This window comes from Gopherus flavomarginatus, chromosome 7 (assembly GCF_025201925.1).
Source record: "Gopherus flavomarginatus isolate rGopFla2 chromosome 7, rGopFla2.mat.asm, whole genome shotgun sequence".
In the NCBI taxonomy this organism is placed as follows: Eukaryota; Metazoa; Chordata; order Testudines; family Testudinidae; genus Gopherus; species Gopherus flavomarginatus.
In genome coordinates, this window is record NC_066623.1 from 72,575,560 (window position 1) to 72,590,356 (window position 14,797).

General features: G+C 43.0%; 1 protein-coding gene across 6 annotated transcripts in view; it reads left to right on the forward strand.

The window, feature by feature from the left end:
* The window catches only part of PTPRC (protein tyrosine phosphatase receptor type C), a 110,490-nt gene that overhangs the window by 57,678 nt on the left and 38,015 nt on the right, over positions 1-14,797 (forward strand). For all 6 annotated transcript variants that reach the window (XM_050961366.1, XM_050961368.1, XM_050961370.1 and 3 more), the window contains one exon: positions 2,050-2,193. In XM_050961366.1, coding sequence (XP_050817323.1) covers positions 2,050-2,193 — 144 coding nt within the window. The remainder of the gene's footprint in view (positions 1-2,049; positions 2,194-14,797) is intronic.

Consider the following 14,797-nt stretch of genomic DNA (forward strand, 5'->3'; position numbering starts at 1 on the left):
TATTTTTGTTTTGATTTGAATGGACAAATTTAAAGCAAGAAATATCATTTTTATCCTAAGTGTCAGCATAAACTGAGATACTAGAGCAGACTTAAAATGCCTATTTATAAAAATACAGAGGTGTGAAGACATTCTGTCATAAACCAAGTATGAGAAGAGGGACAGAGAATGGACAGTAGATGCTGTATGGGAACTAAAAAATATATATACTATTCTATATACTATTGGACCTTACCTGAGAATATTAACTGATGACCAGATGGTTGTTATGAACTTTGAATGCCACATAGAAAACCTGTCTTCTAAATTATCACATCAGATATAATTAATTTCTAGAGCTTCTGAGAAACCAATTTTCAGTTCAGTTTTAGAAAAAAAATCACCCTCAGTTGGGACAAAAACCAGAACCTTGAAAATTTTGGTAGAACTGAAATCCCACAATTTTTCACTTTGGAAACAATGAATATGGTGGCAATTCTGAAATGAAACATGCTCCCCAAGATGCCTAGCTACTTGTTAGATGGGCTGCAGCAGTGGAGAGGTCCTGACAAACTCAAGCTCCACAGCAGCCTGTCAGGCTGACAGGAAACCAGGCAGGTGTCCAAAGGGCCAGTTTCAAAACCTGCCTGAGTTCCATCAGAAGTTCCTTGAAATCCAACCATTTCAGCAAAATGTTTGACTTCAACAAATTCTGATGAAAAAATATTTAATCAGAATTTTCCCAACCAGCTCTATTAATTTCTCCTGTGACTTGCATGGTAAACTAGTTGAGGGATTGGGGAACTTCTAAACAAAGATAAGATAAAGCTGTTATGCACACTAAATTATAATACTTGAAATGAAAAACAAACTAGAGAAAAATCTAGTAGGCGCTACACTTCCAGATTTTGAGTAGTGTACCGGGCTTTGATTTTTTATTTTAGTTGATATTAACTAAACAATTTTTAAAGGAAATCTTTGTTGTATTCTTTTCTTTGATTTTAATGTAACACTATGGGTGTAATCCTAGTCCCATTTGAAGGAAATGGCAAAACTCCCATTGTCTTCAATAAGACCAGAATTTAACTCTTTAGTTATATTTGTTGTTCTGGCTTTGGCCAAATTTTTTGGACAACTTTGACAAAAACATAAATTTTGCTATGTTACATTTTTATCAGTTTAGTCAATTAATTCATAGTGTTGAGTGAATCAAAGAAACAAGAAACCACCTTGAAAGTCAATATACCTCAATATAACGCCACCTGATATAACACAAATTTGGATATAACACAGTAAAGCAGTGCTCCGGCTTTACCGTGTTGGGGGGGGTGGGGGAGGGTGAGAAGCAGGGCTGTGCACTCTGGCGGATCAAAGCAAGTTCAATGTAACATGGTTTCACCTTTAATGTGGCAAAATTTTTTGGCTCCCAAGGACAGCGTTATAGAGGTGTAATTGGTTGTACTTGAAATCCAGATTCACATTCATAATGTCTAGACTTTCTTCACCAAGGAAGATGTGTACAAATGGTTGTTTATCTTGATAATCTTTGAGCAGGATACATTGAATAGAACATGCCCCTCTAACCTTAGGGAAGATGTATGGGGTGGGGGGAAAATGGTAGGTGTTTAACTCCCCACTGCCAAAATAGAGCCTTTAATCTTAAATGAAGGAGGTATAGTACAATAGATGATGCAAGTCATGTATTTAGCTCCCTTTTTGAAAACTGATCACAGGGTTTTCATCTAATATCTATCAAAATAAAAGGAATAGATTATGAATGTAAAACATTAAAATATTGAAAGGTGGGATTTTCAAAAGCACTTAGCATTACTGTAGCACTGCCCCTGCTGAAGTCAACCTTCAATGTCAAATTAGGCCAATAAAAGCAGCAAAGGGTCCTGTGGCACCTTACAGACTAACAGACGTATTGGAACATGAGCTTTTGTGGGTGAATACCCACTTTGTCGGATTAGGCCAATGTTGAGCTCTTTTGAAAATTCCGCCTAAAATTATAACTAGAATTTCTGGGTTTATGAAAAAGTGTTAATGAAACTTTGCATTTTTACATAGGGAATGATAACCAAACCATTACAGAACATCAGAAAACACTGAGACATTTATCACCCAACACGAATTACACATGCAGTGGAACTATATACTATTTTGAGAATACAGTTGTGCAGAAAACCATTACTATATCAACAGATTATGGAAGTGAGTATAATTTTTTGTTTATTTTTTAATGTTTCTGATACAGATCCATTTTTTATTCATAGCAGCTATATTTTCTGGGGGAGGAAAAGAATGTTTGGAGAAGGGATAATGGATATTACAATTCTGATCCCAGATTTCATGATATTGGCGTAGTATAAATCCCATAGATTCTGGGAGGGAGCAGAGAGCATGGTGTTCAAAGAGGTTGGAAGAAGGAGCACACGGTAGTGAAAGAGGATAGTGTGTTTACAGGCAGGGATTGGAGAACACAAAGATATTGATCTTGAAGGGGCATAAGAACATAAGAATGGCCATACTGGATCAGATCAAAGGTCCAACCAGCCCAGTATCCTGACTGCTGACAATGGCCAATGCCAGGACCCCAGAGGTAACAGGTGATGATCAACTGATCTCTCTCCTGACATCCATCTCCACCCTCTGACAAAGAGAGGCTGGGGACACCATTCCACCATTCCTTCCTGGCTAAAGGCTGGTCTACACTGGGGTTGGGGGGATCGATCTACTATACGCAACTTCAGCTATGCTATTTGCATAGCTGAAGCCGAAGTATCTTAGAGTATGTCTACACTACGGGATTATTCTGATTTTACATAAACCGGTTTTGTAAAACAGATTGTATAAAGTCGAGTGCACGCAGCCACACTAGGCACATTAATTTGGCGGTGTGCGTCCATGGTCCGAGGCTAGCGTTGATTTCTGGAGCGTTGCACTGTGGGTAGCTATCCTGTAGCTATCGCATAGTTCCCACAGTCTCCCCCGCCCCTTGGAATTCTGGGTTGAGATCCCAGTGGCTGTTGGGGCAAAAATCATTGTCGCGGGTGGTTCTGGGTAAAGCCTCACCACTCCCTCCGTGAAAGCAGCAGACAACTGTTTCGTGCCTTTTTTCCTGGGTGAACTGTGCAGACGCCATAGCACGGCAAGCATGGACCCTGCTCAGATCAATACCGCAATCATGGACGCTGTAAACACCTCGTGCATTCTCGTGCAGTCTATGCTGAACCGGGACCTGCAAAGCCAGGCGAGGAGGAGGAGGCGGCTACGACAGCGTGACGACGAGAGTGATGAGGACATGGACACAGAATTCTCTCAAACCGCGGGCCCCTGCGCTTTGGAGATCCTGCTGGTAATAAGGCAGGTTCTAGCCATTGAACGCCGACTTTGGGCCTGGGAAACAAGCACAGACTGGTGGGACCGCATAGTTTTGCAGGTGTGGGACAATCCACAGTGGCTGTGAAACTTTCGCGTGCGTAAGGGCACTTTCATGGAACTTTGTGATTTGCTTTCCCCTGCCCTGAAATGCCAGAATACCAAGATGAGAGCAGCCCTCACAGTGGAGAAGCGAGTGGCAATAGCCCTCTGGAAGCTTGCAACGCCAGACAGCTACCGGTCAGTCGGGAATCAATTTGGAGTGGGCAAATCTACTGTGGGGGCTGCTGTGATGCAAGTAGCCAAAGCAATCAGTAAGCTGCTGCTACGAAAGGTTGTGACTCTGGAAAATGTGCAGGTCATATTGGTTTGTTTTTCTGCAATGGAACTCCCTAACTATGTGGGGGTGATAGATGGAACCCATATCCCCATCTTGGCACCGGAGCACCAGGGCACCCAGTACGTAAACCGCAAGGGGTACTTTTCCATGGTGCTGCAAGCACTGGTGGATCACAAGGGACGTTTCACCAACATCCACGTGGCATGGCCAGGAAGGGTTCATGACGCTCACGTCTTCAGGAACACTACTCTATTTAAACGGCTGCAGCAAGGGAATTACTTCCCAGACCAGAAAATAACAGTTGGAGATGTTGAAATGCCTAGTTATCCTGGGTGACCCAGCCTACCCCTTGATGCCATGGCTCATGAAGCCATACACAGGCAGCCTGGTCAGTAGTCAGAAGCTGTTCAGCTACAGGCTGAGCAAGTGCAGAATGGTGATAGAATGTGCATTTGGCCGTTTAAAGGAGCGCTGGCGCACATTACTGACTCGCTCAGACCTCAGTCAAACCAATGTCCCCTTTGTTATTGCTGCTTGCTGTGTTCTCCACAATCTCTGTGAGACTAAGGGGGATACCTTTATGGTGGGGTGGGAGGCTGAGGCAAATCACCTGGCCGCTGATTACACGCAGCCAGACACCAGGGCAATTAGAAGAGCACACCAGGAAGCAGTGCGCATCAGAGAAACTTTGAAAACGAGTTTCATCACGGGCCAGGGTACGGTGTAACTGTTGTGTTTGTTTCCCCTTGATGAACCCTCCCCCCTTGATTGACTCATTCCCTGTAAGCAACCCACCCTCCCGCCCCCTTCGATTACAGCTTGCTTAAGGAAATAAAGTTACTATCTTTTAAAAATCATGTATTCTTTATTAAAAAGTCATTATAAAAAGAGGGAGTCATTATAAAAAATCATTATAAAAAGAAGCAGAGAACTGATGAGGTATCCCGGGTGTGGTTTGGGAGGAGGATAGTAGGGAAGGAAAAGGCTTCTAAAAACATTTCAATGTAATGACAGCCTTTTGGTTGGGCTATCCACGGGGGTGGAGTGAGCGGGTGCACGAAGCCTTCCCCCATGCGTTCTTACACGTCTGGGTGAGGAAGACATGGAACATGATGAGTGGTGAGGGTGGTTACACAGGGGCTGCAGCAGCACTCTGTGACCCCGCTGCTCTTCCTGAAGCTCCACTAGACATTGGAGGATGTCAGTTTGATCACACAGCAGCCCCAGCGTTGCATCCCACCACCGCTGATCTTCCTGCCGCCACCGCTCATCTCAAGCGTCCCTCCTATCCTCACATTCGTCCCTCCTATCCTCACGTTGGTCCCTCTTGTCCTCATGTTCACTGGCATCTTTCCTGTAATTTGATACCACGTCCTTCCACTCCTTCAGATGAGCTCTTTCATTGCGGGTTACTTCCATGATTTCTGAGAACATTTTGTCTCGCGTCTTCTTTTTCCTCCGCCTTATCTGAGATAGCCCTCAGGATGGAGTAGGGAGGCTTGAAAAATGTGCAGCTGCATGAGGGAGGGGGAAAAAGAGGGAGAGAAGCATTTAAAAAGACACATTTTACAGAACAACGGTTATACTCTTTCACAGTGAACAACACTATTCACCTTATAGAGCACATGTGATTTCGCTACAAGGTCGCATTTTGCATCTTAATATTGAGTGCCTGCGGCTCTGGTGTTACAGATCTCAGAGACGCAGGCCCGGGAATCAGAATTCAGCTTGCATGAGGCCATGGTAAGCCATTGTCTTTCGACTTCTTCAGCCTTCATATACACAGTGCCCTCCTTTCCCAAATACCAAGCAAATCCCATTCAGTGATGCTTCTTTCCTGTTAACATGCAACAGCAGAAGCCATCCCCCCCTCCAATTCTGTGGGATGATCCCTTTACCCCTCCCCCACACTACGTGCTGGTAGCAGAGAAGATCCCTAATAGCCAAATGCGAAAAAGCTCAGTGCTATTCCCCTCTTCCCCTCCCCCCGCTTGGCTACCTGCAAGGAAGGATTTCTTTTAAGCAACAGGCAAACAGCCCAGTAGGAATGGCCATTTCTGTCCCCTTAATTAAATTCCTGAATTTCAACCAGGTTACCATGAATGATATCACTCTGCTGAGGATAACACAGCGAGATAAAGAACGGATGTTTCTTGAATGCCAGCAAACACCGGGACCATACGCAGCTAGGCTTTGTCATGCAATGATACCCGATTACTTGCTACATGCATGGCGTGGTCAAGTGTCTTACCATGGTGGACGGAATAAGGCTGCCTTGCCCAGAAACTTTCTGCAAAGGCTTTTGGAGTACCTCCAGGAGCGCTTCATGGAGATGTCCCTGAAGGATTTCCGCTCCATCCCCAGACATGCTAACAAACTTTTCCAATAACTGTACTGGCCACGAATGCATCCCAAGTCCTCATGGCAAATCAATAATTAAAAAAGCTTGCTTTTAAACCATGTTTTATATTTACAAAGGTACACTCACCAGAGGTCGCTTGCATGGCTTCACTGTCTGGGCTAATGGCTTGGGAGGGCTGGGAGGGTAATTCCATCTGGGTGAGAAAAAGTTCCCGGCTGTTGGGACTAACGTAGTGCTGTGTGCTCTCTGCAAGCTTGTCCTCCTCTTCCACCTTGTCGTCTTCCCCGTCCACAGAATCCTCAGCTATGGCTGAGATTACTACCCCCACCTCGAATCCAGGGACGGGTGGGGTACTGGTGGCACACCCCCCTAAAATTGCATGCAGTTCAGCGTAGAAGCGGCATGTTATTGGCCCTGCTCCGGACCTTCCATTTGCTTCTTTGGTTTTCTGGTAGGCTTGTCTGAGCTGCTTAACTTTCACTCTGCACTGCACTGAGTCCCTGGTGTGGACTTTCTCCATCATAGCCTTGGAAATTTTTTCAAATATTTTTTCATTTCATCTTTTGGAACGGAGTTCTGTTTGCACAGAATCCTCTCCCCATATAGTGATCAGATCCAGTACCTCCCGTGCGGTCCATGCTGGAGCTCTTTTTTGATTCTCAGGAGACTGCATTGTTACCTGTGCTGGTGAGCTCTGCATGGTCACCTGTGCTGATCAGAGCTCCACGCTGGTCAAACAGGAAATGAAAATCAAAAGTTCATGGGGCTTTTCCTGTCTACCTGGCCAGTGCATCTGAGTTCATATTGCTGTCCAGAGCGGTCACAGTGGTGCACTGTGGGATACAGCCCAGAGGCCAATACCGTCGATTTGCGGCCACACTAACCCTAATCCGATATGGTAATACCAATTTTAGCGCTACTCCTCTCTTGGGGAGGAGTACAGAAACCGATTTAAAGAGCCTTGTTGTGTGAACGGGTACAGCATTAAATCGGTTTAACGCTGCTAAAATCAGTTTAAACGTGTAGTGTAGACCAGGCCTCAGTTCAACTTTCCTGGCCGTCCTCACAATGGCAAGTCGACCGCTGCGGCTCCTCATCGACTCCGCTTACTCCTCCTGCCAAGGTGGCGTATAGGCATTGATTCAGGGATCAATTTATCGTGTGATAAATCAATCCCTGATAAATTGATTACTACCTGCCGGATTGTGTAGACATGGCCTAACAGCCATTAATGGACTTAACCTCCATGAATTTATCTAGTTCGCTTTTAAACCCTGTTATAGTCCTAACCTTCACAACCTCCTCAGGCAAGGAGTTCCACAGGTTTGCGTTGTTTGAAGAAGATTTTCCTTTTATTTGTTTTAAACCTTCTGCCATTCATTTCATTTGGTGGCCCCTCATTCTTATACTATGGGAGCAAGTAAATAATTTTTCCTTATTGACTTTCTCCAGCCCCTCATGATTTTATATACCTCTGTCATATCCCCCCCTTAGTCACCCCTTTTCCAAGCTGAAAAGTCCTAGCCTATTTGAGAGATTTGGATGTAAAATTATATATTAGAAGTAATTGACAACTGGGTAGGAAAATGCTTTATTTATATTTAATTAATGTTAAACATGTGCTAGGTAGTTTCACCAGCCCGGTAAGGGAACTAAATCTCTGAGCATGTTTTATATCCTTTCTTCAGGGCTTGTTTATTATCCACAAAATGCTCACAAAACAAACAAATAGAAAACAGTGGGGAGGAATCCCCAGAGGCTTTCCCTATTTCAACCAACCAGGAGGAAAGAGCATATACCCTTGCCCTTTGACTCAATTTTCCTTTCCTTTCCATGGGTTACTCTAACTAAAAGCAAACAAGGCAGTTGCCTGGGACAGGAGATACCTGGGAGAATGTCTGATAATGCACAGGATTGCAGCACCACTCACTCAGATTTGGCCTTGCAGTACTCCTGTCATGATGGAGGAAATTAGCTGTGGCTACCAGCTAATCAAACAACATGCACAAACCAATTAGGACACAAAAAGTCCAATCCTATTCTTAAAAAAGATAAATTTTATTAAGAACAAAAAGAAAGAAAATATACCTGGAACTTAGGCTCTTGCAAGATTTTAAAAGAGCAATTCCAAGAATCGAATACCCAAAATAGCTTTCTTGGGGGTTCAGGTTACAAGGATACAAACAAACAAAAGCATCTGGGGTTAGCACAGAGGAGTCCACAAGCCAATAAGAAATAAAAGAAATAACCCTAATCACATTTATTTACACACTGGAGTTCAGATAAGTAGTTTTCGGCATGATCTGATGACTTATAATCATACCTGGCTTAGCTGCTTATAGTATGGCTGCCCTGTCCCTGGCCACTGCTTCCCGCAGCCCCCATTGGCCGGGGACGGCGAACCACGGCCAGTGGGAACTGCAATCGTCCAAACCTGCGGACGCTGCAGGTAAACAAACCGTCCCAGCCTGCCAGCAGCTTTCCCTGATGGGCCATGTGCCAAAGGCTGCCGATCCCTGCTCCAGAAAAAAGAATGCCATGTTCTCATGGGTTGCATCTGGTCCAATGGAACATTGTCGAGGCATGGAGCTGTACAGTCAGATGATTATCATGTCAGCCAAGTTTGGTCTCCTTCATTGTCTGCAGCCATTTCAGTGAAGTATGGTTGATGACCAAAGTAAAAGGCACTTTACCACTCATTTTATAGCTCACATTCCTTCTTAATCACCAAATAGTTTCTCTCTGTGGGCAACAGTTTCCTGCAGATGGTATAACATAAATGCTCTCCCTGTTCCAGCTCCTGGGACAGAACAGTCTCAAGTCACAGTTCAGAGGTATCCTTTTGCAGGATTAACTCTTTTTGTGAAATCCTGACCATATAGCACAGGTTCACTGCAGCAGATATGTGTGATTTCCACAAAAGCATCCACACATGTTGGGAAACCAGTGGACTTTATGGAGCCAAGAAAAACATTGGCTTGGGGAGCTATTGTTGTGGAAAACTGGGGCACAAAGTATTGTTAGTATCCAGCCAACCCCATTATCTGCCATTTTGTGGCAGGAAATGGAGAGTCTAGTAGGACCTTCCCTGTACTACCTAATGGTTTTGACTTGTCCAGTTCTTCTGGTGTAATCCTCATATTTAGTCTCCATGCAGCTAATACAGCTGAGTTATCTGTTAGTCCTCCCTGTGATCCCAAGAGATTGCAGCAGCTCTCTTGTGATGTTCCGACCAAGGGGTTGAATAAACTACCACATTGTCCAAGTAGGCTGCAGTTTAAGGCTGATGAACATGGAACACCTTCTCTATTAAATGCTGAAATGTAGCTGGAATAAAAATGGAAGGGCCTGCATTTGATACAGTCTGAAAGGCATGACACATACTGTCTCCTCCTCAGTTTGTGGGCCTATGGTATTTGCCAGCATCTCTTGGTGAGGATGAGGGTAGTTATAAATTTGCCCTTTGCTAGTTTGTCCAGCATTTCAACCACCTCAGGCCTGAAATAGGCAGCAAACTTAGAGGAGCAATTTGCTGGCTATTGCACGTGCCAACACAGACCATAAGCCCACAGCTTCAGGGTATTGAGTGGCATAATCAGTGATTACTAAGATATAGTGGCAGCTGCTAGCATAGGACTGTAGGTGTCCTACCAGGTCCACCTCAATATGATCAAAATGGGTATTAAAGAGTAGGAGAGGAACCAAGGGACTTTGTGATTAGGCCTATATTTAAGAAAGGTGAAAAAAGTGGTCAAGGAAACTACAGGCCTGTTTCTTTGACCTCTATTGTATGCAAAGTCTTGGAACAAATTTTGAAAGAGGGAGTAGTTAAGGTCATAGAGGTAAATGGTATTGGGATAAAATACAACATGATTTTACAAAAGGTAGATTGTGGCAGACCAACTTGACCTTCTTTGAGAAGATAACTGATTTTTTAGACAAAAGAAATGCAGTAGATCTAATCTACTTGGATTTCAGTAAGGCATTTAATACAATTCCACATGGGAAATTATTAAATTGGAGAAGATGGGGATTAATATGAGATTTGAAAGGTGGATAAGGAACTGGTTAAAGGGGAGACTATAACAGGTCATATTGAAAGGTGAACTGTCGGGCTGTAGGGAGGTTGTTAGTGGAGTATATCAAGGATCAATCTCATTTAACATTTTTATTACTGATCTTGGAACAAAAAGTGTGTCACACTAATAAAATGTGCAGATGACACAAAGTTGGGAGGTATTGCAATACAAAGGAGGACTGGGATATAATACAAGAAGATCTGGATGACCTTGTAAACTGGAGTAATAGAAATGGGATGAAATTTAATAGTGCAAAGTGCAAGGTCATGCAGTTTGGGACAAACAACAAGAATTTTCAATATCAGCTGGAGATTTATCAGTTGGAGGAGAAAGACAGAGTAGGAGAAAGACCTGGGCATACTGGTTTTTTAAAGGATGACTATGAGCTGTCAATGTGGCATGGCCATGAGAGAGGCTAATGCAGTCCTAGGATGCAACAGGCAAAGTATTCCCAGTAGAGAGAAGGAAGTGTTAGTACCATTATATAAGGCACTGGTAAGACCTCATATGGAATAGTGTGTGCAATTTTGGTCTCCAATATTTAAGAAAGATGAATTCAAATGGGAACAAGTGCAGAGAAGGGCTACAAAGATGATCTGAGGAATGGAAAACCTAGCTTATAAGAGGAGACACAAAGAGCTTGGCATGTTTAGCCTAACCAAAAGAAGGCTGAGGGGAGATATGACTGCTCTCTCTAAATACATTAGAGGAATGAATACCAGGGAGGGGGAGGAGTTATTTAAGTTAAACACCAGTGTGGACACAAGAACAAATGAATATAAACTGGCCATCAACAAGTTTAGGTTCAAAATTAGGTGAAGGTTTCTAACTATCAGAGGGGTGAAGTTAGGGAACTGTCTTCCAGGAGGAGCAGTGGGGACATAAAACCTAACTGGTTTAAAGACTGATCTTGATAAGTTTATGGAAGGGATGGTTTGATGGGAATGCCTACAATGGCATATGGCCACTAGTGACTGTCAGTAGCAGAAAAAAACACATGCTGGAGATGGGATAGTAGATAGGAAGGGCTCTGAGTTACTACAGAGAATTATTTCCCAGGTATGTGCCTGGTGAGTCTTGCCCACATACTCAGGGTCTTACTGACTGCCGTATTTGGGGTCAGGAAGGAATCGTCCCCCAGGTCAGACTGGCAGAGACCCTAGAGTGGGGGAGGTTACCTTCCTCTGTAGCATGAGGAATGGGTCATTTTCAGGTTTAAACTAGTGTAAATGGTGGATTCGCTGTAACTTGAAGTCTTTAAACTGTGATTTGAAGACTTCAGTAACTCTGCCAGAGGTGAGGGGTCTATTTCAGGAGTGGTTGAGGTTCTGTGACCTGCAATGTGCAGGAGGTCAGACTAGATGTTCACTATAGTCCCTTCTGACCTTAAAGTTTATGAATCTTTAATTTCTAGAATCATAGAAATGTAGTGCTGAAAGAGTCCTTGAGAAGTCATTTAGTCCATCACCCTGCACTGAGACAGGAACAAGGACCTGACAGGTGTTTGTCCAACTTACTCTTAAAAATCTTTCATGCTGAGGACACCATAACCTCCCTTAATAATCTATTCCAGGAATCCTCAAACTGGGGGTTGGGACCCCTCAAGGAGTCACGAGGTTATTACATGGGGGGTGGCGAGCTGTCAGCCTCCACCCTATACCCCGCTTTTCATCCAGCATTTATAATAGTGTTAAATATATTAGTGTTTTTAATTTATAAGGGAGGGTCGCACTCAGAGGTTTGCTATGTGAAAGGGGTCACCAGTACAAAAGTTTGAGAACTACTGACCTATTGCAATACTTACAGCTAGAATGCTTTTCCGAATATCTAACCTAAATTTCCCTTGCTACAGATAAGCCAATTACTTGTGCCCTACTCTTGATAAGCATGAAATACAATTGACCACCATCATCTTGTAACAGCACTAATATATTTGAAGACTTATCAGTTTCCCTCTCAGTTTTCTTTTCTAATCACTAAACACGCTAAGTTTTTATAAACTTTCCTCATAAATTATGTTTTCTAAACCTTTTATCATTTTTGTAGCTTTCCTCTGGACTCTCCCCAGTTTGTCCACATCTTTATCAAAGTGTGGCATCCAAAAGTGGACATGGTATTTCAGCTGAGGTCTCACCAGTGCCACGAAGAGCGGGACAATTACCTCCTGTGTCTTACGTGATAAACTCCTGTTATTACACTCCAGAATATTAGCCCAGATATTGGCACTTGGTTCTGAGCCTATCCAAACTGCCTCCACCAAAGAGTGGCTATGGGACCCCCATCCTAACCCAGCACCGCCAGAATAAATATCTAGTAATTGCTATGTCCTGGTCTCCTGTAGATAACCTTATTCTGATTGTGGGATAGGGCTGGACGTCCCCATGGATACAGCCTATATGTAGACACTTCCCTACCCGCCAAGGCTCAGGATACATCAGCTGTTTCTACACAAACACCTGGCTAGAGTCAAGTGCATCAGACCTAGGAACTGTATTCCATTCACTGTGTCATCATGTAACCTTCTGGACCCATGGGACACTTGGCCTTTGATGTGCAGCTTTAGGCATAATCATATACAGTAAATGCTTTGTTATCTGGCATGTTGGGAGACTGGGGTGCTGGTTAATCAAAAATTCCTGTTAATTAAGAGTTATACTTACCAATGTAATACCAATTTTCAAAGAATTTGAATACATGATTAGTTTCTTGAAGCACTTAGGTGTATATGGTAAAGTTTTCTATACAGTAGGTTATCTTATGACACTACATATCACTATGGGCAGTGCATGGTGTACACTCGGATCACTAAAAATACACTTAACACTAAAACTATACTAAACATAATTTAATCTTTCTTTGATGATTCAGAAGGCACTTCAGATCTTGTAGTGCCTTAGGGTCATCATTATCAACATCAATAATAATTGTAGATGTAGAGGTGTAGGAGATTGGGCTGAATCTGTAATGACCCTATGACACACCTTGGAAGCTGCTTTTTTGAATAAATCCCTGATATCAGCTTGCTTACTTGTCTTCTGCCTCTTTTGCATAAAAGTAGAGTGCAGAATGTGCAATTGCATAACCTCCTGGGCAGTATACTAGTTCCAGTGAAAAGAACCAGGAGTACTTGTGGCACCTTAGAGACTAACAAATTTATTTGAACATAAGCTTTCGTGGGCTAAACCCACTTCATCAGATGCATGCAGTGGAAAATACAGTAGGAAGATATATATACACAGAGAACATGAAAAAATGGTTGTTGCCATACCAACTGTAATGAGCGTAATCAATTGAGATGGGCTACTATCAGCAGGAGAAAAAAAACTTTTGTAACGATAATCAGAATGGCCCATATCCAACAGTTGACAAGAAGGTGTGAGTAACAGTAGGGGGAAAATTAAATAAAATAGTTTTTACTCTGTGTAATGACCCATCCACTCCCAGTCTTTATTCAAGCCTAATTTAATGGTGTCCAGTTTCCAAATTAATTCCAGTTCTGAAGTTTCTCATTGAAGTCTGTGTTTGAAGTTTTTTTTGTTGGAGTATTGTCTACGGCAAAGCTCTAAGATACAACCGTATTTGCTCCAACCCCTCAGACAGAGACAAACACCTACAAGATCTCTGTCAAGCATTCTTACAACTGCAATACCCACCTGCTAAAGTGAAGAAACAGACTGATAGAGCCAGAAGAGTACCCAGAAGCCACCTACTACAGGACAGGCCCAACAAAGAAAGTAACAGAACGCCACTAGCCATCACCTTCAGCTCCCAACTAAAACCTCTCCAGCGCATCATCAAGGATCTACAACCTATCCTGAAGGATGATCCCTCACTCTCACAGATCCTGGCAGACAGGCCAGTCCTCGCTTACAGACAGCCCCCCAACCTGAAGCAAATAGTCATCAGCAACCACATACCACACAACAAAAACACTAAACCAGGAACCTATCCTTGCAACAAAGCCCGTTGCTAACTCTGTCCACATATCTATTCAGGGGACACTATCATAGGACCTAATCACATCAGCCACACTATCAGAGGCTCATGTACCTGCACGTCTACCAATGTGGTATTTGCCATCATGTGCCAGCAATGCCCCTCTGCTATGTACATTGGCCAAACCGGATAGTCTCTATGCAAAAAAATAAATGGACACAAATCAGATATCAAGAATTATAACATTCAAAAACAAGTAGGAGAACACTTCAACCTCCCTGGTCACTCAATTACAGACCTCAAAGTTTCAATACTCCAACAAAAAAACTTCAAAAACAGACTCCAACGAGAAACTGCAGAATTGAAATTAATTTGCAAACTGGACACCATTACATTAGGCTTGAATAAAGACTGGAAGTGGATGGGTCATTACACAAAGTAAAAACTATTTCCCCGTGCTAATTTTTTCCCTATTGTTACTCACACCTTCTTGTCAACTGTTGGAAATGGGCCATCCTGATTATCATACAAAAGTTTTTTTTCTTCTGTTGATAATAGCCCATCTCAATTGATTACACTCATTACAGTTGGTATGGCAACACCTATTTTTTACGTTCTCTGTGTATATATATCTTCCTACTGTATTTTCCACTACATGCATCAGATGAAGTGGGTTTTAGCCCATGGAAGCTTATGTTCAAATAAATTTGTTAGTCTCTA